The sequence below is a fragment of the Heteronotia binoei genome, chromosome 18 (assembly GCF_032191835.1).
Source record: "Heteronotia binoei isolate CCM8104 ecotype False Entrance Well chromosome 18, APGP_CSIRO_Hbin_v1, whole genome shotgun sequence".
NCBI lineage: Eukaryota > Metazoa > Chordata > Lepidosauria > Squamata > Gekkonidae > Heteronotia > Heteronotia binoei.
The window spans coordinates 29,953,252-29,975,902 of NC_083240.1; the positions used below are offsets into that span (position 1 = coordinate 29,953,252).

Sequence of the window (22,651 nt, forward strand, 5' to 3'; positions counted from 1 at the left end):
GTTACAGTATAAGCATTTATAATGCCCCTCTTTTTTGCAGGGTTAAACTCAAAAGATCCAGTCCTTGGTCAACACTTTTCAGAACTCGCCACTCCTGACTGATGGCATTCGTTATGAACATACCTGGTAATTCTCAGCAGAAAACTGTCTACTTCTTCCAAAACATTAGGAGACAAAAAACTTGAGAAGTCTGTGGAACCAGGTGAAAGAGACAGCGGTGGCATATGCTGCAGGGCTTTCCTAGAGAACAGGGGAAGATCATCCCATCAGAAATGAAGAATCAGCTACGCAACAAAAACATTGCTAAAGCTTCGAATAAACAAAGCTGCATTCACAGCAAGATGGTATTGGAACACACTGGGAACTTCTGCTTCTGGGCATGCCTCATAAGCAAGGCTGCCAGCTCTGGGTGGGGAAATACCTGGAGATTTTGGAGGTGGAGCCTGGGGAAGGCTGGGTTTGGGGAGGGGAGGGACCTCAGCAGGGTATAAGGCCATAGAGTCCACCCTCCAAGCACAAGGAGTACACTCCCTGGTCATGTCAGTCCACTGATGGACCCTCTTTATAGGTTGGGGATACTTAATGCTGCAGTGTTACTGAAAAGAATTTAGCTCTACAAGTTTCCAAAGCACTGCTTTGTAAAGACACAGAGCCCATGAGTGCAATATGCACACAGACCACAAAAGTAGTAAATAAATAAGTAAGAGTAGCCCACACTGTTTCTCAAGTTGAGATAGGTAAATTGCCCAGCTGCATGCACAGAAGTCTTGACCTAGAAAAGAAGCACTAGAGGCGAAAGACAGAGCAAGGGGAACAGGACTCACTGGGTATTTTGCAAGATGGTGTGGACAATTGCTGGATTTGTTTCCATGGAAGCTGTCACCAAAGAGGTCAAGAGTGACCAGTACCAGATAGCTGAAGCGTCACAGACTGAGACTCCGCCCTTCCTCACTCTCTGGTAGCCAATAGCTCTGAGCCCGTGAATTCTGGTATCGCACCCATCGCTAAGGCAGCGTTTGATGTTTATCTGCACATCTGTCAAAGAGCATCAAACAAAGGTAATTTCTTCCAGTCTCGCTTTGCCTCTCATGCATCTCTAGTAATTGCACTGATGCTTGCACCAAGAGAACATCCCAAGGCTCTCCCCCCACCCCATCACTGCATAAATTCTAGAACTTACATTTATTTAGAACATTTTTATGCTTCTTCTCCAGAGAAGTTGTCCAAGGTGAATATTTTATTTCTTTAGTCACATAATTTTATCCCTTTAGTCACATAAAATTTTATCAATTTAAATTTCACGTTTATTCAGAATAAAGAAGAAAGATTCCTAGATCAAAAGTAATCAGTCAAGAAACATGACTGCTGCCCAACAGCCCATCCAATGTATTTCAATGTGTTCAAGAGTCACGCAAAATTCCAGCAATGGATGAAGCTGCAATTGCAGGCAGAGTAGCTTCCAAGCAGCTGCATTTCCAAGCCAGTTTGGTGCAGTGGTTAAGTGTGTGGACTCATATATGGAAGAACTGGGTTTGATTCCCCACTCCTCCACTTGCAGCTGCTGGAACAGCCTTGGGTCAGCCATAGCTCTGGCAGAGGTTGTCCTTGAAAGGGCAGCTGCTGTGAGAGTCCTCTCAGCCCCACCCGCCTCACAGGGTGTCTGTTGTGCGGGAGGAAGATAAAGGAGATTGTGAGCCGCTCTGAGATTCTAAGTGGAGGGCGGGATATAAATCCAATATCATCTTCTTATGGTGTTTTTGTACAGATTGTTGGCTATTTTACATTAGGTATAAAATTGGAAAGTTCCACTTAAGTACCAGGTAAAAAGGTAAAGGTAGTCCCCTGTGCAAGTACCAGTCATTTCCGACTCTGGGGTAACGTTGCTTTCACAATGTTTTCATGGCAGATGTTTTACAGGGTGGTTTGCCATTGCCTTCCCCAGTCATCTACACTTTCCCCCCAGCAAGCTGGGTACTCATTTGACCGACCTCGGAAGATGGAAAGTTGAGTCAACTTTGAGCCAGGTACCTGAACCCAGCTTCTGCTGGGATGGATCTCAGGTCGTAAGCAGAGCTTAGGACTGCTGTACTGCAGCTTTACCACTCTGCGCCATGGGACTCTTAGCTCAGTACCAGGTAACAGACAACAAACCCTTGAACTAGCAGATCTGTTTCATCTTCATCCCTCCTGTCCTCCAAGAAGCTCAGAGCAGTGCACATCTTTCTCCCTGCTTCCATTTCATCCTCGCACCAACCCTTTAAGTCAGGTGAAGACAAGAAACTGCAACCATACCAGCATCACCTGGGCCTCCCACTCCTCAACCCAACACTCTTAACCACCATACCATAATGGACTTAAGACTCCACAAAAATAACTGAAGCACTGGGGTAGATTTGACAACATGTAATGCAAGATTTAAACTGGATTTGATTCTTGGGAGATTTTGCTGGGGTGTTGAGAAGCCAGCCAGAAAGCAGGTGTATAAAAGCAGAGAGCATACACTGGCACTGTTTGCTTAAAGACAGTAAATTACTAAACCAATTCAGATTTCAATGCTTTACAAATGTTAACACATTCCCTGGAGGTACAACCGTGCTTTGCCTGAGCCCTAGATCCTGTAAATTCAGCTCTGAAAAAAAATGACGTTACTTTAAAGAAACCAGAAACACCAATTGCATCGTTATTGACTCACACATCTGACTAATGTTAGCGTTTTCCAACAATGTCACGTAGCCGGTGACATTGCTTGGAATGTGAACATCGCGGACCTCCTGAAGATTGCTGGCAGTCCTTCCAACTGCTACTGTGACTTGCTGCGGCATGTAACTCTGGTCGTTTGCTGCAACTGCAATGGAGAGGTGCCTCAGAATGACGTCTGGCTTCATCTTTAAGCTGCGAGGCAAGACAGAGAAAAATGCAACTATGAAGCAAAATGATGAAAGGGGCATTGAACTCACCATGGATATGTCTTCTCATCAGATGGAGAGTCAGCCTGAAAGGGTGTTCACTCCTCTTGCTCACTAGCAGGGCAGGACCAAGTAAATCTGAGTGTTTGGCCCTTTTGATGACCCCATATGCTCCCTCTGACCTCTTCTCCCTCCGGTCAAAGCAAGACATCTCCTTCAATGCTAGCTTAGCCCCGTTTTCCCATTCCTTCCTTCTGCGCCCAAATTGCCCTTTATCAGGACAGCAGCAAGTTCAACAAGGGATGCTATCTTCTGCACCCCCATCCAGATTTGCTTCTGTTATTTGGCTGGAGCAGTTTACACTATGAAGTGTAGAGATGCTACCCTTCCTGCTCTGCACTGAAGAAAAAGAAGAGAAAAGGGCCAGGACTAAAAGCTTCATTTTGAAAAGGAACACCAGTGGAAGAGAGGCTCCAGTCTGCACAGAGCTGGCAAGACTGAAACCTGAGTGGGGAGAGAGGTGCTGCAAGTGGGAAAACAGACTAGAGCTACAGGTGAGGATGGGGATTCCCATCATAGCAGGGACAGATTAATGCAGATTTACAGGGCAGATGTACAGGACAGTGATTTCAGAGAAAGTAAGAGAGCAACCCATTCAATGAAACCCCTCCTCCACTAAATTACAAGGTGTGTGTGCGTGTGTATGTGTGTGTAAGGGAATCAAAGACATTCTCCCACAGGCTTCATCACTGCCGCATCTATGAAGTCAATCCTACAGCTCAGCAGCTCAAGCACCTATTTGTGCTGCTGCAGTTGAAGTCTGATCCAACGTCTGGCAAGCAGGGCAGAGCTGGCACATAACACCCCCCCCCCCCGCACAGCATATCTGAAAACAAAAAGCAAACCTTTTAAAAAAAAAAGGCAAAAGAGGTGAATGAAAAAAAATATATGCTGACCGGATTTAAAACATTTTGGTCCAGTTGTTTAACTCACAAAAGGTCTGCATAGTAAGTAAGAGAACTAAAATATGTATAAATCATGAATAAATGCTGCAAATTATACCCAAGCCAGCAAAAAGAGAATCATTCGCATTCAAAAAATTCAAAGCCAAGTCCCAAGCATTCATGCAGATCTGTTTCCAAATCCCTTCAAAACAGATTGGGTTTAGCCTGATGGGAAAATGCAGTCCATTTGAGGTCTATTGCATCTCATCAAATAACTATCAGATAACTCATAGCACTGTCCCACCTCTATTAGGTAGGGATAAAGACCACACCTATTAAGGATAAGGAAAGGAAAGGTCCCCTGTGAAAGCACCAGTCGTTTCCGACTCTGGGGTGACGTTGCTTTCACAACGTTTTCATGGCAGACTTTTTACGGGGTGGTTTGCCATTGCCTTCCCCAGTCATCTACACTTTCCGCCCAGCAAGCTGAGTACTCATTTTACTGACCTTGGAAGGATGCAAGGCTGAGTCAACCTCGAGCCGGCTACCTGAAAACCTGGCTACCGTCAGGGATCGAACTCAGGTCGTGAGCAGAGCTTAGTACTGCAGTACTGCAGCTTTAACACTCTGCGCCACGGGGCTCTTAGATTAGGGATAAAGATCACACCAGTTAGGCCTACACAGGCTGGACTTGGTTACATTGTCTCTTCCAACTCCTATGTTCAACACAAGGATCTCAAATGAGCTTGGAAAGGCACAAGGCAATTCCCATCTCCCATCACAGCCCTGCCAAAATATTTCACTTGAGAAATCCTAGATCATAGATCCCAGCAAGGAGTCTCTCACTTACCGTATCCAGTGCGAACGGGCGCTCCCATCAGACTGCCAGAAGGAAGAAGTTTCCCCATTGGTCATTTTGTCAATATCTGCTGAGTTGGAGGAGGTTTCTATGTGAGTGTAGCACTTTGAAACAGATTTAAGCTTGTCCAACTCCTGGTTTCCGTTTAAGTCACTGGGGCATTCTGCAGAACGAAATGAAAGGAGCAAAAACAGGACAGTCACAAGTGCTCCTAGCAGTTTTAACTTTCTTCTTGCTGTGTGTTCCTTCATCTGTATGTTTTATTGCTTTTGATAGTTTGTGAGCTCTCTGGAGGAGGGCATCCAGTTCACACTTATTAATGTACTCAGTGTAAGGCGGGGTGTCAAATTCATTTGTTAGGAGGGCCAGACCTGACATAAATGAGACCTGCTCCTCTTAAGGGAATGCTGACAACATTCTCAGTGACCCTTAATATGTTCAAGTTCCATGGCAACCTGGCTCCTGGGTTCTGCCTAGCTCTGACAATTACATTTAAATAAAGTTGTGATCACATAATTTCTCAGTTGCATCTTCAAGACACAAGAAGGCACACATACCCCACAGCTGGAAAGGGGCATCCTACAATCAAGTCCCTAAATCAACTTGGCTTTGGGGCTACTGGAAGAGAGAGCAGAGCAAATGCACACTAGCCAGATAAGCAAGATATTCAGCCGGTAAGAGTTTATCAACCCTGCAATAAACACCTCTTTCCCAAGAAACCAACAAGTTTCAATACCCTTTTCTTTTAAGATGAGCCGGTCTAAGGAATCCTTCAGTACAGAAGAACGCATATTGCAAATGTTGTTGAAGTACTCCAGGACTGGATATGGGATGACAGAGTTGGCAATACGGTTCCGGTGCAGGAATCTCAGAAGCGTGGAAGCATGAAGGCTACGGCGCTCCTTTGATTCAGAAAATATGTCTATAAAACCTTAAGAAAGACAAAGATAGATGCTCTTAGGCTGGTGCATTCAACTGTTATCAGAAGAAAAGTTTCCCGTAATCCAGTGAATAAATACTGAGAACAAAGCAATACTTATTTTCCACCTATGCTTGCTGCTGATGGGCTTGAATTGTCAGTTAATGAATCCAAAATGGAAACCACATTAAGTGCTTTCAAATAGCACTGGAGAAAACAAAAAACTGATGCTCAGCAAAAAATCCTTGCGAGGTTTATTTAGATTTAAATGCCGCAAATCTGTAGGCAGCAACTGAGTTGTTATTGACCCTAGGCACAACCATTCAGACACCAGTGTGATCTTATAAGGCTATCAGCACACTGATCCAAACACAGAAAAGGGAAACAGATCGCCAGCTTGCAGATTTGACAATTAAGGCTCTGCTGGCAGGATAAGCTATCCTAATGTGACAATGCAAAAACTCATTTTAAACTTCTGATTTTCATGTTCAAGGACTGAAGCAAAAGCGGAACAAAGGTGATTAAAGGGATTTGCTCATCTAATACATACCCTGCCAGAGGCAAGTAAAAATATTTAGTATTTACAGCTTTTCCTAATTTGTTTTTCAAAATACTTCAAGCAAAAACATAGGGAACAATGGTGAGAGCGGGTAGCCAAAAAGCTGCCAACCAGATTAAATGACTCAGCTGTACTGAACAAGTGTAGTCAGCATGATATAACAGTTAGTGTATCACATTTAAGACCAGAGAGCCCTAAGTTCACATCCCCATTTAGTCATGAAGCAGTCTGAGTGACCTCGGGCCAGTCACTCTGAACCTAAATCTAACCTACCTAACAATGTTGTTGTGAAGTTAAAATGAAGTTATGGGGAGAAAGAAAGACCATGTACACTGCGCTGAGCTCCTTGAATCACAGAGTTGGAAGGGACCTCCAGGGTTATCTAGTCCAACTCCCTAAAAATAAACCAAAACAAGCTTCCAGCACAAACTGCATGCTCTTTACTACTATATCTCAGCAGCTCTTGAAAAGCGGAATAACTGACTTGGTGGTACAAGCTCTAGAGAAAAAAGAAGCTCAAAATGAACCGGGTTTCATGTTATGTGATTTCACAAGTAGTTTCCATTTCTAAAAACACTGCCTTTAAAAAAGTAAGTTGTCCCTAAGCCTCAATTCTGGAAAATGTGCTTGAGAATATGCATGCAGCCTCTTCCTTGATAGTTTGCTCACTGTTAAAATTTTACAAACCCTGCAATATTTCAGGATAATGATTATACAAAAAGAAAGTCTGTTCACTCTATGGTTGTGCATATCATGTGCTTTTTTTTTGCATAAAATTCCAAACTTCTCACAGGATATGAAAATGGCTCTTTAAAATGGGTACCAGAGATACTTCCAGACATCCGTTTTCCAAAGAATCTTTGTAAATACTGAGCTCTTTTACTGCACGCTATTTATTTTGGGTGTACCCAAATAGAGCTACAAGTATTACAAAAGGCTAACACATTGTGAGTCACTATCATCACTCTCATACATCTTTGGGAAAAAACTGGAGTAAATAAAACATCAACTGGTGATGTGAACTGCACCAATGAACTAGGACATCTCCCAGAGCAGCACCGACATGCTGTGTTAGTCCTGTGGTTTTGTGTACTTAAAATCAACCCAAAGATCTCTGAGTGCAAAAATGACAACTTTTCCCCCTCCCACCTCTCTCTTACCTGGGACAAGTGAACAGGCCTGCAACTGCCTGATCACATGACTAAGCTCTCCTTGCAGATTGGCTCCACTGGAGGTCTTGAGAAGCTCCAGCATATTCTCCACATCCACTGTGCCATCTCCCTCAGTATCAAACTGAGCCAAGGCCTAGAGGAAGAAGAGATGATCAGCTATCAGAAGGGCAAATTGGGAAGATGATGCTTATTGAGCTCCCCACTTGTAAAGTCAGTCTGAGCTTTAAAGTCACTATCTGAAGCTCTGTTACATGTCCTCCCCACCTTCAGAAGTGGGGCAAGAAGCCACCAAGGACAGGGCTTTCTCTGTGGAATGCCCCCCAACCCTCTACAGAGATGTGAATTTTCTAGTACCAGGTTAAAAAGTTCTCATTTATGTGAGCTTTTGGTTGCAATTCTAAGAATAGTTCCTGGTAGAAATGAATGAATGAATAAAATGAGGCTCCCTTCTGAGTATACCAATTTAGGATTGCTCTCTTTGTAAATTAAATTACTAATTTGTGATTAGTCTCTCTGATCCTTTAAATAACACAACCTGTGTTATATTAGAGAATCTTCTACCCCACTCCTCAGCCTTACAAGCAGCTTACAACATTTTAAAAATATTTTTAAAGGTATCCTACAAGTTAAAATTCACCCCAACAACTCAAAAAAGAGTAAATCACAAAGTGGAACAATATTCCAAGCATTAAAAGCAAGACTACAAAGCAAAATAAAAATGCAACAAAACCGACCAATGAAAACTTTATAAAGCAGCAGGCAATCACAACGGGGGGGGGGGGGGACCCTATTATTAGATCACAAAGCAGAGGCACAAAAACAAAGCAAACTAGTCAACTAACTATCCAGCAACAAACCAATCACACTGCTTGTTTTATATTGCCAGCCTCTCTGTATTGTTTTACTGCTTAATGCAATTGTGTTGTTTTATAGTAAGCCACCTAAGAACATCTTTGGAGAGGCAGCACAGAAATACTTCTAATAAATTAAGATAGCCAATCCACATTCACACATACAAAAAAAATCTATCAGCAACAAATGGCACTGAACTGGCATGAACTCGATCAGGATTTGGCCAAAGCAACCATTACTGGCAATGAATTATCAGTTTATTATTTTTTTCAGGAGGTTTATGCGCAATCTAAAGGAAAGCTGCAGGCTTTAGAAGTGTGTTCTCTGCTTAGAACTTCATTGTTTAATCAAAGTAAGTTGCCAAACCCAGTTCCTGAAAGAACTCAAAGATTCAGCACTTTTAATGTAAAGCTAGTGCAACCTAAAAAGTAGCGAAAATAGTAACTCTCCAAAGTTTGGTAAACAAAGGGTGAGCATCTTTCTAGTGCTGGATTTTGGTGGCCAGTCTCAAATCCTTCATAAAGCCACAACACTAGACCAAGGGTGTCAAACTCATTTGTTAGGAGGGCTGGATTTGACATAAACGAGACCTTGTGGGGCCGGGCCATGTGTGTCATAAAATGTAAGGCCAAGTAGACCTTAATATAAAGGACACATATACTTTAATATAAAAGACACATAAAAACACAATTAAAGATTTTTTTTAAAAAGCTTTAAATAAAACATACTTAAAAGATTAGCACTCTTGCAATGTTTTATTTAACAGTCTCTGATAACTGAAGGAAGCAAGAGAGGAGGCAGATTTGCTTGCGGGCCTGATAGGAACCCGGGTCGCATGTTTGACACCCCTGCACTGGACTGTTCTGAATAGCGCCAACATTCCCTACCTCGTCTGTAGAAAAGGATCATTAAATAAGAATGACCAAGAGTGTAAATCACCAAACTGTAAAACCACTAAAGCCGTGTCATCTTCCATCCAGTACAGGCCTTCCTGGAGGTCATATTTATATTGTGCAGAGGTGAGCCATTCACTGCCCACCCACTTTCTGCATCCAAGCTGTCAGCTTCTCTCCCCCCACCCTTTCCTAACAGGTGTTCCATATCAGATGCTCCACTCTATCAAATGTCCTAGTTCAGGGATGGCCAAACTTGCTTAACGTAACAGTCACAAAGAATAAACGTCAGATGTTTGGGAGCCACAATACATGAATACTGCACATATATTTTAATTAAAACTCAATACTGGACTCGGTGGCTCAGCCGGCAGCTTCCCTCCGATACATGCTCACTTTTCTCCCTCAGCTCTTGCGCTCTCTTTCCCCGCTCTGGGTGTCCGGGTGACCTCTGTGGTGGAAGAGAAGAGCTTTCAAGTCTGCCTATTTCCCCCTCCTTCCCTGCTTCACACATGGTGGAAGGAGTTGCCTACCTATGGGTCAGCACTCAAAGGCTGACTGAGGTCCCGATGCTATGCACACTTACTTGAGAGTAAGCCTCAGCCTCCGGGAGCTGCACAATATGAGTGGAAGAGCCACACATGGCTCCCGAGCCGCAGTTTGGCCACCCCTGTCCGAGTTTAATGGGGTAAACGCCCTGAATGGACTAGTCACTTTTTGCAAAGCACAGCCTCCTTCTGACTTTATTCTATAAAAGAGAGGACCATGACTGACTGCCCTTGAAGAAAGCACAGAAAAGCTGCAATCACCCTTCATGGCAGGGAGCAGCACAGCAAGCAAAAATGAAACACATCTGGCATACTAAAACTGAACACAAAAATGTGACCTTGGGTTCATAGCAGGACAGCACTGTAAATGAACTAAGGAGGGAGGAACAGAGGACTCCATAGCACCCATTCTTTATAGAAGAGAAAATTCAATTTCAACAGTTGCTGTGGTCCAGACTACAGCCCAGAGCAGGATGTTCTCCTTAGAGCAGGAAATTCTCCTCCATGCCAACCAGCTCAACAAGTACCTTTGTTGACTACACAGATTTGACGACAGACCCACCCACAACTAACAAGGGCTTTGAGATATTTGTTTGAACTGCGATATTTGAGAGGTAACTTAGCCAAACATTGCTGTCAGTTGCGTGACTAGGGCTGCCTGCTCCTGACCTTTGATACAAGGAGATAATCAGGCTGCATTTCAATAGGCCTTACCAGCAGAGATATACTTGACACTCTGAGCCGCTACAGAGAGAAGCACAGGATATGTGGAGTTGACACAACAGTGGTATAAGGACCAAGTTTAAAAGCTCCAGCTTAAGCCTTGTGATATTGTGTGTGGGTGCCACACACACACACACACATTTGTTCACAGTATACTCAAACACCATGGAAGAGATTTAATTGATGGAAATAGCCTTATGCCTTTCCTGAAACAGGCAAAAGACATTCACATTTACAACCCGTGTATTTCCAAGCTAAATTACAGCCAGTGTTCATTCGTATACATTGATATCCTCCAAAGGGTGTACATTGCAAAGAACTAGCACAAATACTTTGAGGAAACAGTGGAGGACTAAAGTAAATATTCCTTTCCACTCAGTGTTTTCTTGGATGCACTGTCCTACCACCATGAACACATGCACAAAATCCCAAAGGCAACATACTGTCTGCAACTCACTGGGTAGCATTAGGAATACAACCACAACACAAGGGAACACTGGTTATACGTATTTTCTACTCCAAATTAACAGCCCTTACAATATGCAGGGTTTGCTGACCTATTCTGATCAATCTGACTTGCCTGTGTGTGCGTGTTAATTACTGTCAAGTTGCTTTTGACTTATGGCTACCCTATGAATTAACAAACTCCAAAACATCCAATCGTGAATGGCCTTGCTCAGGTCTTGCAAAATGAGGGCCCTGGCTTCCTAGACTTAGTCCATCCACCTCATGCTGGGTCTTCCTCTTTCCAGCTGCCTTCCACTATCCCCACCCCATAGTTCCACCCCATGACATTAATCAGGTTGTGCCTTGTGTTGTTATAGCTTCAATTAAGAAGCACACCCATTGCACTGGGCTTTGGGTAGTGTGGAAATTTCTTGGACCCCATTTATGTGAAGTAACCATTATCCTTAGATTGTCCTTTACTGGCACTTATTTCAAAGAGAACCAAAACAAAATTATAACCCGTTCAGGATCTTAAAAAAAAAAAAAAGCAAGGTTTATTTATATGTCAAATAAGCAGTGTTTCCAAAGAAAAGTGCTGTCATTTCTTAGGAACAGAGAACAGTAATTCTTTGATGACTTCCCTGCTGAATAACAAGGTGTGGCCCAGAACCTTTGCCCTGGAGTGATGTTTCTCCTTGAACCATCACCACTACTAATGTCACACAAAGGTAAAACCACCCACACCTTGTAATTGTTGGTGTGCTGAACTTCGCTTCTGAAGGCATTTTTCATAAGTGATTTATTGTGTTCACCATAGAGACTTAAAACCTACATTTGCTAGAAAACATATTCCATTATAAAATGACATTTTTTACACTTGCTGCCTCAACTAGTGAGACACTCCACAATAAAAGAAATCATAGCCTGACTTCTTTCTCCATTCTTTTCATTTTTACAGAGTGAAATGGACTCCTTCTCCTATTCAAATGACCCTTTTCAGATTTGCATGCCTTGGAAGTCCAGAACAGCAGAGGAGACACACCGGCAGCTTCACTCTCCTTACTGATGTACTGACCTCAATGCAGCAATGCTCTTTACACGAACAAAACAATTTTAATTTCCTTCCCCTGAACAGAAGTTCCAGTAACATGTCACATACAGCTTCTAAAATTAAGAACAGCAGAATAGCTCTGCTCAGGGAGACTAATAGTGATCCATCTAGTCTAGAACCTCATTTCACACAGCGGCCAACCAGTAACTCTGGAAGGCAAACAACAGGGCACAGAAGCCAAAAAAGAGATGCCAGGACACAGCTTGGCATCCTCTAGGAGCTTTGGGGGTGGACATAACATGATGTTACATGGCAACATCATGTCAACTTTGTTCCAGATTTTCATTTGCTTTAATTTCTGCAGTCCTATTCCTATTACATTGCTTATTGGATGTCCTATCCTATTGACTTAACGCTGAATAATCTGCCTTGATACTCAGAAAGAAAAGATGACTATACATAATGTAAACAAGCAGAATTTCTAAGGCATTGGCAGACACGGTGTCCGGATTCTCCCCCAGATGTGGCACTGCCACACAATGCAACGTCATTTCCACTATGCCACACACACTGTTCTCCCACGGGCCCTAGGAACAAGGGCAGGTGAGGGGGCACAGGGGACCCAAGCAGGAAAATGATTGTTCAAAGCAAGTAATTGGCATCCCTAAGCCAAAGCCTTCCTCCTGTATGGCCTCCTAGCACTGGTATCCAGACGCTTATTTGCCTTTGACTGTGGAGATTCCCTTTAGTCAGCACGGCTGATGGCACTAGCCTCCATGAATTATCTATTCCCTTTTAAAACCATCTATGCATGCGGCCATCACTGTATAATCTGGCAGCAAATTCCTTATTTCAATCACTCACTGACTAAATAAGTACTTCCTTTTGTCAGTTCTAACTCTACCTGAACATCAATTTCATTCTGTGACAGTGCTCTATTTTGGGCAAGAGAGTTCTCTCTACCACCTTTCTCTACTCCATGCATAATTTTATAAATCTTATCGTGTCCCCCTCACTACCAATACATTACAGACTGCACCTAGAGAAGTTTATAAAGCTTCTCTAGGTACAATGTACTGGTGGAAGGGGGATACACATTTAGGGGGGAAGTTCCACTGTGAATACATTTTCTCCACCCACACCCCTCTCTGCAATAGGGCCACTACATTCATAATGTGCATGTTTCTCAGAATAACATTTCTGCTCATAGCAGCAGCTTATTTGACCCCCTCTTTGGGTGACCCTGGGCCTGTCAGCCTAACTTACTCCACAAGGTGACTCTCTGTGCAGATAAGAGGGGAGAACAAAGTTACATGCTCTTTTAAATCTCAGTTAGGAAGAAAAGTGGGACGTAAATAAAAATAAGAACCCTTTATTTCACTGTCTAGTTTCTGTGCACTAACCATTCCTATTCTGAAGCTTAACCCGTAAGCTAATGCACTACCCCAACTAATTTAAATTCCACCATCTCAGGCCCACACCAATGCTAATCTATGTCATCTTTCATACCAGGTTCCAACTTTTTCCCATGAGTTGCCTCATTCACAGTTCTGACATCTTGATAAAATCTACAGTTAGTCAGACCAGTTGTCTGGCTCCCTGATGTTCATGTACTTCCTTATTCAAATTGTCCACAGGGCTCCTTGATGTTCATATACTTCCTCAATCAAATTGTCCACAACCCTTCCTAATAACTGTGGCCTATGAAGAACCAGTGCTGGAGGTGCAGGATCCATACAGAAATCCTAACACAGCCTAGCAATCACATGCACAACTCAAATCACTTTTTACAGGGCTGTTTGGGACAAAACAGTACAAAGACTGTAAAGCATTATGCTGATAAAGAGTAATACTGTTGTAACTACTTGGGGCTGTTCTGGAGGACAGACCAGAAGCTTCAACTGATGCAGGTAGTTTATTGGCAGGAGTTAAATATTCCGCATCTATTAAGCTGAGTTTACAATAATTGCATCGGCTGCCAATTTGCTTCCACATTCAGCCTTAAGTGCTGGAGTTAACCTTGAAATCTCTTCATGACCTGAGATCCTTATATCTGTGGGGAAGCATCTGCTCACCCCAGGTACCGACAAGACATCATCAGACCAGGAGTTATTAGTCTCTCCACTCAGGACAATGGGAATTGTTTCCACTCAGGTCTTCTCAGTGGCCATGGAACAGAATCCCTGAGGATGCAAGGAAAGCCCCAATCTTGTCAAGGATTAATAGGAAGCAGAGAGTGAGTATAAATGGGCAGTCTTCGCAGTGGAGGACAGTAAGCAGTGGGGTACCGCAGGGCTCAGTACTGGGTCCCATGCTCTTCAACTTGTTCATAAATGATTTGGAGTCGGGAGTAAGCAGTGAAGTGGCCAAGTTTGCAGATGACACTAAATTGTTCAGGGTGGTGAGAACCAGAGAGGATTGTGAGGCACTCCAAAGGGATCTGTTGAGGCTGGGTGAGTGGGTGTCAACGTGGCAGATGAGGTTCAATGTGGCCAAGTGCAAAGTAATGCACATTGGGGCCAAAAATCCCAGCTACAAATACAAGCTGATGAGGTGTGAACTGGCAGAGACTGACCAAGAGAGAGATCTTGGGGTCATGGTGGACAACTCACTGAAAATGTCAAGACAGTGTGCGATTGCAATAAAAAAGGCCAACGCCATGCTGGGAATTATTAGGAAGGAAATTGAAAACAAATCAGCCAGTATCATAATGCCCCTGTATAAATCGATGGTGCGGTCTCATTTGGAATACTGTGTACAATTCTGGTCACCGTACCTCAAAAAGGATATTATAGCATTGGAAAAAGTCCAGAAAAGGGCAACTAGAATGATTAAAGGGTTGGAACACTTTCCCTAAGAAGAAAGGTTGAAACGCTTGGGGCTCTTTAGCTTGGAGAAACATCGACTGCGGGGTGACATGATAGATGTTTACAAGATAATGCATGGGATGGAGAAAGTAGAGAAAGAAGTACTTCTCTCCCTTTCTCACAATACAAGAACTCGTGGGCATTCGATGAAATTGCTGAGCAGTACTTCTTCACCCAAAGGGTGATTAACATGTGGAATTCACTGCCATAAGAGGTGGCGGCGGCTACAAGCATAGCCAGCTTTAAGAGGAGGTTAGATAAAAATATGGAGCAGAGGTCCATCAGTGACTATTAGCCACAGTGTGTGTGTGTATAATTTTTTTGGCCACTGTGTGACAGAGTGTTGGGCTGGATGGGCCATTGGCCTGATCCAACATGGCTTCTTTTATGTTCTTAGGATCCAGAAGCTATGTAAAACAGAGCATTTCCAATGTGCTTTTACCGACTCGCTCTCGAGTGGAAGTCAAGTGTAATGGTTTGCTTTTTCTTTCTAGTTGTACAATATTTCTGTGTATGTTAAAGGTTTTTTAATGATGAAAACTGCTTGGAATACTGCCGATCTGCAGAAAAGCAGGATATAAATGTTTTAAATATACCACACACAATATGTAAATAATATTACTGCATTCCCAAATCCAGCAGGAAGTTTTATTCCTGCTGGCTATTCAAGATTTCCTGGTCAGATGTGGGCCAAGACATTAGTCACAAAACATCAACCCTTAGGTGCAAGTGTGCTTAGAAAACTGGTTTAGTGGAGAGATTAGAATATCTGATTAGGACAAGGAAGTTTCATGTCTTTCTCAACTGTGAAGACAGTTTCAGGTGGGCAGTCATGGTCTGAAGTTAGAAGAGCAAGATTCAAGTCCATAAACCCCTTAAAGACCAACACTCAAGAGCCAAAGCTCCCTTTGTCGAATACTACATCCTGGAAATCCTGTTGGTCTTTAAGGGGCTTATGGACTTGAATCTTGCTCTTCTCATCCATGAAGTTCAGTCGGTAACCTCAGGCCAGCTGCACTCCCTCAGCCTCTTCCACCTCACAGGGCTAGGACAGGATAAAATGGAGCCGAAGAGAACCATATATGCTGTCCTGAGCTCAGCAGAGGAAAGATGCGATAAGATGACAGATATGCTGCTGCACTCCCATATAACTATCACATCCTTCCTGTTCCATTCTCAGACTTTCTAAACTGCCCCCAAAACGAAAGCAGGCAACTCACAAAGCATTTTACATTGTTGACTGAAGTAAATAAACTAACATCTCCTCAAGCAACATTTCCATTCCAAAACACTCACAGAAACCTAAACACCTTACACAATGGCCCAATGAACTTGTACACCAAGATACTTCCTACTACCTAGCCTTAAATTAGAACAGAAAAGAACAGAGAATCTAATGGCTGCAGGATGAATTTGGTGGTTTTCAAGAAGACTGCATGTGGGCAATTTATAGGGCATGCTGGTTCAAGTCATCTGATTTCAATAAACTGCCTTAGGGAACTGAAAGAACTCTGCCTCCCAGCCTTCATGCTATGCCTGGTCTGACTCATTCACTGCTGGATCACAAAGTTCCATCTAATTCAACATCTTGTTCCCATCAGGGGCTAGCCAGATGCTTCCAAGGAACCAATCTGAAATTTGTTTGTGCCCAGCATAAGGTACCCAGAGAGGTATGTTGCCTCCTAACATGGAGGTATGATTCTGCACAATTGTGGCTATGAACATAACAGCAAGTTCTGCCGGATCAAATCAAGGCGGATCTATCTAACCCAGCATTTTGCTTCCAGCAATGACCAGCCAGAAGGTTCAGGGAAGGCCACAAGCATGAAAAGGAAGGCAAGAGTTTGCCCTCCCCCCCGCCCCAATACTGTTTTGTATCCCCACTGACTGGCTTTCAGAAGTACAGTTGCTTCTAAATGTAGCTAAAGAAGAGACAGTGCCAAAGTACCTAACGTCCTGGAGTTATTTGGATAGTGGCTTGGCCAGACTAGCAGCATCCCATTTAAAGCATGGCTGATATTTTCTCCACATACCCCCATCTTTATAGGGTATACAGAGAAGTGATCACTTCAAGCATCTGAGGAAAACAAAGGGCTATAACCTAAGAAAGTTCACGAGTCTCTTGTTTCTTATAATTTCAAGTTGCTCCCTCTGTTACACATTATACTGCATCTGAATGTGGATGTCCCATCTACAGTCATAGTTGTGGGGTCAGGAGGGTGGTGTTAAGAGGTTATTACACCAAAACAAAAATAACTGATTTTGATCTTCTGGAGTGTTTATAAAAGGGCTTCCACCTACATGGCACAACTTTTCCCATACCCCCATAGTAGGAACAGAATCTGGGGAGACATTTTGTGCTGCAACAAGAAGGGGAGGCAAAAAATTCACATTGTGCAGTGAAACTATGACAAAGCCGAGACATTGTTTGTTTTCCCCTTTACAACACAGTGAAGAATATCTTTCAGTGACAGCACCAAGAGGAAAAGGAGCTATACAAATTAATCATGGGCTCAATTTCCTTGCCTTTAAGCTAACTGTTTTTGTTTTATACTGCAAAGAATTATTGGGGCAGGAGAGCTCATGCTTAGAAGAGGAATTTTTCAAGTATTATGTTTTAGAACCAATTTTATTGACATTGCCCATCAGATTCCAACATACAGGTGTTCTGAATAAGAAAATTAAAGTAGCAATGACAAAATCAATAAGATACAACAGATTCCCACACATAAAGCTGCCTTATGAAGCTGTCAGTCCATTTGGCACAGCACTGTCTATTCTGACTGGCAGCAGCTCTCCAGGGTCCCAAGAAGCCCTAACACCCACTTCTGGAGACCCTTTAACAGGAAATGTCTGAACCTTGTGCTCTGTACATGGAAATCAAAGGCTCTATCACTATGTCATGGACACACTTGGTAAAATAAATTCATTTTATGTACCCTCCTCTGGGTGAATTTAGTTCGTATCTAATTGGACATTCTATGTCCTTCTAATAAAAGCATACAGCATCAGCAGTTTTACATGTAACCATTCTTCTCACTTTGTTTTTCCATGCAGCCCTTCTCTCCTCCTTTTTCCCTTTGGGTTGCATAAGCTTTTAGGAATCAGATCCCACTTGGCCGGATGCCTGACACACTACATCCTCAGCTGGCAGATGAATGCATAAACGCACAGACAAATACACAGAAACAAAATGGTAAATGGGGGAGCCAACAAGTATTTAATCAGGGAAAGAACCAGATTTTAGCAGCAAGAAACAGAAATCCCAATAAAAAGCTTGCTCAATTAAAAGTAGAATTAGGATTGCCCAGTGCTGATATTCTTGTTTTTATTCTTGACTGCACAATAAACAAACCCTTCGACAAAGTACTTATTATACATGTTTGTGTCCCTTTTCTGTCTCTTTGGTGTTGTTGAAGTGTAATAAACCTTATTTTTTAAAAAAAGCTTGCTACATACAATTATCTTTCTGTCTAATTGGTTCTTCTTCACTGTATGGCTCACACATAAGTTGCCAAAAGACAAGAGCAGTTCATGAATCTGATAAAGGCAGCTCCAGTGCATGAATGCTTACAGTGGCCCCCTTCTTGTCTGCTATGAACTGCCCCCACATCATTCACTTCCTTCAATTCTCTCCTCAAAACTCTGTGAAGCCTTTGGTACAACATTCATCCATTCCCACACAGCAAGATGTCATATACTGAGTCAGTACCTTGATTAAGGTCAGTTACTGGCAGGTAGAAGTCCCATTACCAGGTTGTCTAACTGGAAATCTTGAAGCTGTGTCTTCTACATAACCTGCTATGGGATTCTTTTTTTTACAGAGTCAGATCATTGGGCTATCACGATCAGCATCATCTACATTGACTGGCAGCTCCTCTCCAAGGTCTGAAATAAAGATCTTCCACATCACCTGTTACCTGATCCTTTCAACTAGAGATGCTAAGGATCAAAGCTGGGACCATCTTCATGCAAAGCAGATGCCCTGTCACCATACCACAGCTTCACATAGACACACCGTTTTCCCTAGTGAAACTAAGCTTAAGTGCCTGCTACTGACATAAATACTTATCTCCCCTCCCCATTCACACATATTTGCATCATCTCTCTAGGCCAATTTTATATTGTATGTTCAATATGCTTGTGCTGTGTTAAAACAGTGCCATAAAATAAGCAATATTCTTAAAAAGGAACGCATTAAAAATACTTAAAGATCTACACTTCCATCTAGACCAGGGGTGTCGAACTCATTTGCTATGAGGGCCAGATCTAATATAAATGAGACCTTGAAGGGCCGGTCCATGTTGGGTTGGCCTGAGCCATGTCGAGTCGGGCCATGTGTGTACCTATTTAAGATTAGGTAGCAGAACACAGACAAACACAAATATATATTTTTTTTAAAAATTAAAACATGCTTAACATGTTAGCACTCATTGGTCTTAAAGGCGCGTTCTTTGTTTTTCTCCCATGGGATTCAGGGAACTGGGCAAAGGAAACTCCTTAGGGAAGTGAAGAGTGGTGTCCTTCTTTACCCAGGGACTGGGGGGGAGCCTCCGTCAATAGAAGGAAGAGATATTTGGCTCAGTAGCTCTACTGTGTGGTTGAAAGAGCCTGGCAAAGCAAGCTATTTCTCCCCCCTTCCTCCCCAAGGGAAGAGCCTCAGTCAATTGGGAAAATAGAGGTTTTGCTCTGTAGTTCCTGAGCAACTGACCAAGCCTGGCAAAGCAAGCTGTTATACAGAAGGAAGCAAGAGAGAGAGAAGGAAGCAAATGACAGCCAGTTGCTCAGGGGCCTGATAGGAGCTCTTCAGGGGCCTGATTTGGCCCCCCGAACTTCATGTTTGACACCCCTGATCTAGACTTTCCTTGAAAGAGGTCAATGTTAGAGTCAGTTTGATGTAGTGATTAAGTGTGTGGATTCTTATCTGGGATAAATGGATTTGATTCCCCACTCCTCCTCATGAAACTGCTGGAGTGACCTTGGGTCAGTAATAACTCTGTCAGAGGCTATTCTGGAAAGAGCAGTTTCTATCAGAGCTCTCAGCCCCACCCACTTCACAGGGTGTCTGTTATGAGGAGAGGAAGAGAAGGAGACTGTAAGCCACTCTGAGACTCCTTAGGGTAGTGAAGAGTGGTATATAAATCCAATCTCCTCCTCTTCATCTTTTTCTTCTAACATTTACTTAGGTACTAATACTGCACTACTCTCTCCAGTGGGGTCCCAAAGTGGCTGACAACATTGGTCTTCCTTCCTCTGTTTTATTCTCACAGCTGTGGAAGACAGAGTACATTGAAAATGATTGGCCCAACAACCTTCTATGACAGAGAGGGGATTCAAACCTGGATCTCCCAGATCCTAGCCTGACCACTACACCGTGAAGGCTCTCTGAACTGTAGACCCATAGAATGTCTTGTAAGGCCTGAAGAATACCCAGCCTCTGTAGCTCCAGAGGACTTCCCTAACTGAGCAGTTCACCAGATAAGGGGAAATCCAATTCTGGGAAACCTGCCAAGCGGAAATGTCAATAGATTCTTTCCTCCACTCCCTGACAGACCCAAAGATTTTATGAAAGGAAAGAAAGTTAGGATGAGAGTAGGGCTGCTAGGTACCCCCTGGCTACTGGCAGAGGATTGGGGGGGTGGGGAGAGACTGTCACATGCAGGATTGGAAACTCCTGGAGATTTGGGGATGAAGCCTGGGGAGGAGAGGGACTCAGTGGGCTACAATGCCACAGAGTCCACCCTCCAGAACATCCATTTTCCCCACGGAAATAGACCTCAGATGAGCTGTAATCCCAGGGAATGAGGAGCTGTAATCCTAGAGCAGGGGTGTCAAACTCATTTGTTATGAGGGTCGGATCTGACATAAATGAGACCTTGAGAGGCCAGGCCATGTCTGGTTGAGCCAAGCCATGTCAGGTTGGGCCAGGTGTGTACCTATTTAAGATTAGGTAGCAGAGATAAATTTTATACAGAACACAGACAAACAAAAATATATTTTTTAAAAAACTTAAAACATGCTTAAAGCGTTAACACTCACTGGTCTTAAGGATGCTTTCTTTGCATTTCTCCCATGGGATCCAGGGAACTGGGCAAAGGAGGCTCTGGCTCTTTCCTTCCTTCCCCAGGAAACTGGGGGGGTGAGCCTCAGCCAATGGAGAAAACAGAGGTTTTGCTACATAGTTCCTGAGCAATTGAGCAAGCCTTGCAAAGCAAGCTGTGATGCAGAAGGAAACAAGATATAGAGAGAAGGAAGCAGATGACAGCCAGTTGCTTGGGGGCCTGATAGGAGCCCTCTGGGGGCCTGATTCGGCCCCTGAACTGCATGTTTGACACCCCTGTCCTAGAGAATACCCAGCCCCCACACTAGTTGAGCATGACTGGTCCAAATTCACCCCTGCCAGTGGGTCCTAGTCCCAGACTCTAACCACTACACTGGGCCATTATGAAGTGACCAGTGTTCCCTCTAAGCTGAGTTAGCATGAGCAAGCTCACAGTTTTTCAGCCTCCGGCTCACACATTTTTGTCTTAGCTCAGGAAAAATGGCCCCAGAGCAAACTAATTTATGCAGCAGCTCACAACTTTAATGTCAGTAGCTCACAAATTTTTGCACACAAGACCCCACAGCTTAGAAGGAGTATTAGAAGCAACCTCTTCCTCTGGAAAACTCATGCTGAAAGAAAACTGGGTTACTCTTTCCATTGCCTCCAGTCTTAACATAAACATTTCCAAGGAAGAAGATACTGGATTTATATCCCGCCTTATACTCTGAATCTCAGAGTGGTCACAATCTCCTTGACCTTCCTCCCCTGCAACAGGTCACGTAGGTGGGGCTGAGAGAGCTCTCACAGCAGCTGCCCTTTCAAGGACAACCTCTGCCAGGGCTATGGCTGACCCAAGGCCATCCCAGCAGCTGCAAGTGGAGGAGTGGGGAATCAAACCCGGTTCTCCCAGATAAGAGTCCGCACACTTAATCACTACACCACAATGGCTCTCCACAAGCCACAGGTGGCTTGTCTGCCTTGCAGGATCCGTGTCTGGAGCCACGGAAGGAGCCAGGCGCCCTCCCGCACTGACCTCTTCGTTCCTCGCCCGCTCCTCGGCGGCGGTCCCTGCTGCTGCCCCTGTGGTTCCGGTTCCCCCCGTGCCGGCGGCGGCGCTTGGGGCCTGGGTGGGGCCGGCGCGGCTCTCGAGGGCTTCGCAGAGCTGCTCGATGCTGACGACCTGCTCGCCGCGGCCCAGGCGTTCTTCCAGCCAGCGCACCAGGGCGCCGTGGTGGCGGGAGAGCAGCGGCTCGGCCGAGGGCGCCTCACGCAGCCGGGCCACCGCCTCCTCCCGCAGCCGCGCCTGGCCCAGCAACACGGCGGCCGGCGGGAAGGACGAGGACTGCGGCGGCAAGGAGGCGGCCGGCGGAGCGGCGGCGCCAGAGGCAGAGGAGGAGGCCGAGGGGTCCATGGCGCCCTCGCTGACGGGAGAGGCGGCGGCGGCGGGGGTGCCGCGCTCTTCTTCCTCCTCCTCCTCGCCCTCGCTGTGGCTGCCCACGTTCCCCATGGAGCGCCTGGCCTCGCCTCAGCCGCGCCGGCTTCTTCCTCCTCACAGCGGCCGCCTGTCAGCGCTCCAGGAAGGGCCGCTCCCTCAGGATTCCACACGGCCGGAAAGCGCCGCGGCGTCGCAAATTCCCGTGGCCGCAGGGATAGGCGAGCAGGAAAGCCAGGTCGCGAAGAAGCCGTAAAGCGACGCAGGGGGACGACGCCCGCCGGTGTTCCACCACTGGACAGGGCTCTTTTTTTTGCTTCTTTTGCGATGCCGCCGTAAAGCGACAGCGCCGCACAAGGCCTTTTTTTGCGGCGGCGCCGTAAAGCGACCTGCACGGTTTTGTTTTTGGAAACACAAAACGTGTTTATGGCGCTGT

The 22,651-nt window shown here is 44.5% G+C and overlaps 1 protein-coding gene across 1 annotated transcript in view; it reads right to left on the minus strand.

The window, feature by feature from the left end:
* Positions 1–22,290, minus strand: part of ZZEF1 (zinc finger ZZ-type and EF-hand domain containing 1) — a 91,865-nt gene extending 69,575 nt beyond the window's left edge. The window contains exons 1-7 of the mRNA XM_060259564.1: positions 21,817–22,290; positions 7,348–7,492; positions 5,446–5,640; positions 4,701–4,872; positions 2,693–2,892; positions 825–1,035; positions 124–240 (exon numbers count right to left, since the gene is read on the minus strand). Coding sequence (XP_060115547.1) covers positions 124–240; positions 825–1,035; positions 2,693–2,892; positions 4,701–4,872; positions 5,446–5,640; positions 7,348–7,492; positions 21,817–22,290 — 1,514 coding nt within the window. The remainder of the gene's footprint in view (positions 1–123; positions 241–824; positions 1,036–2,692; positions 2,893–4,700; positions 4,873–5,445; positions 5,641–7,347; positions 7,493–21,816) is intronic.
* Between the last annotated feature and the right edge of the window lie 361 nt (positions 22,291–22,651).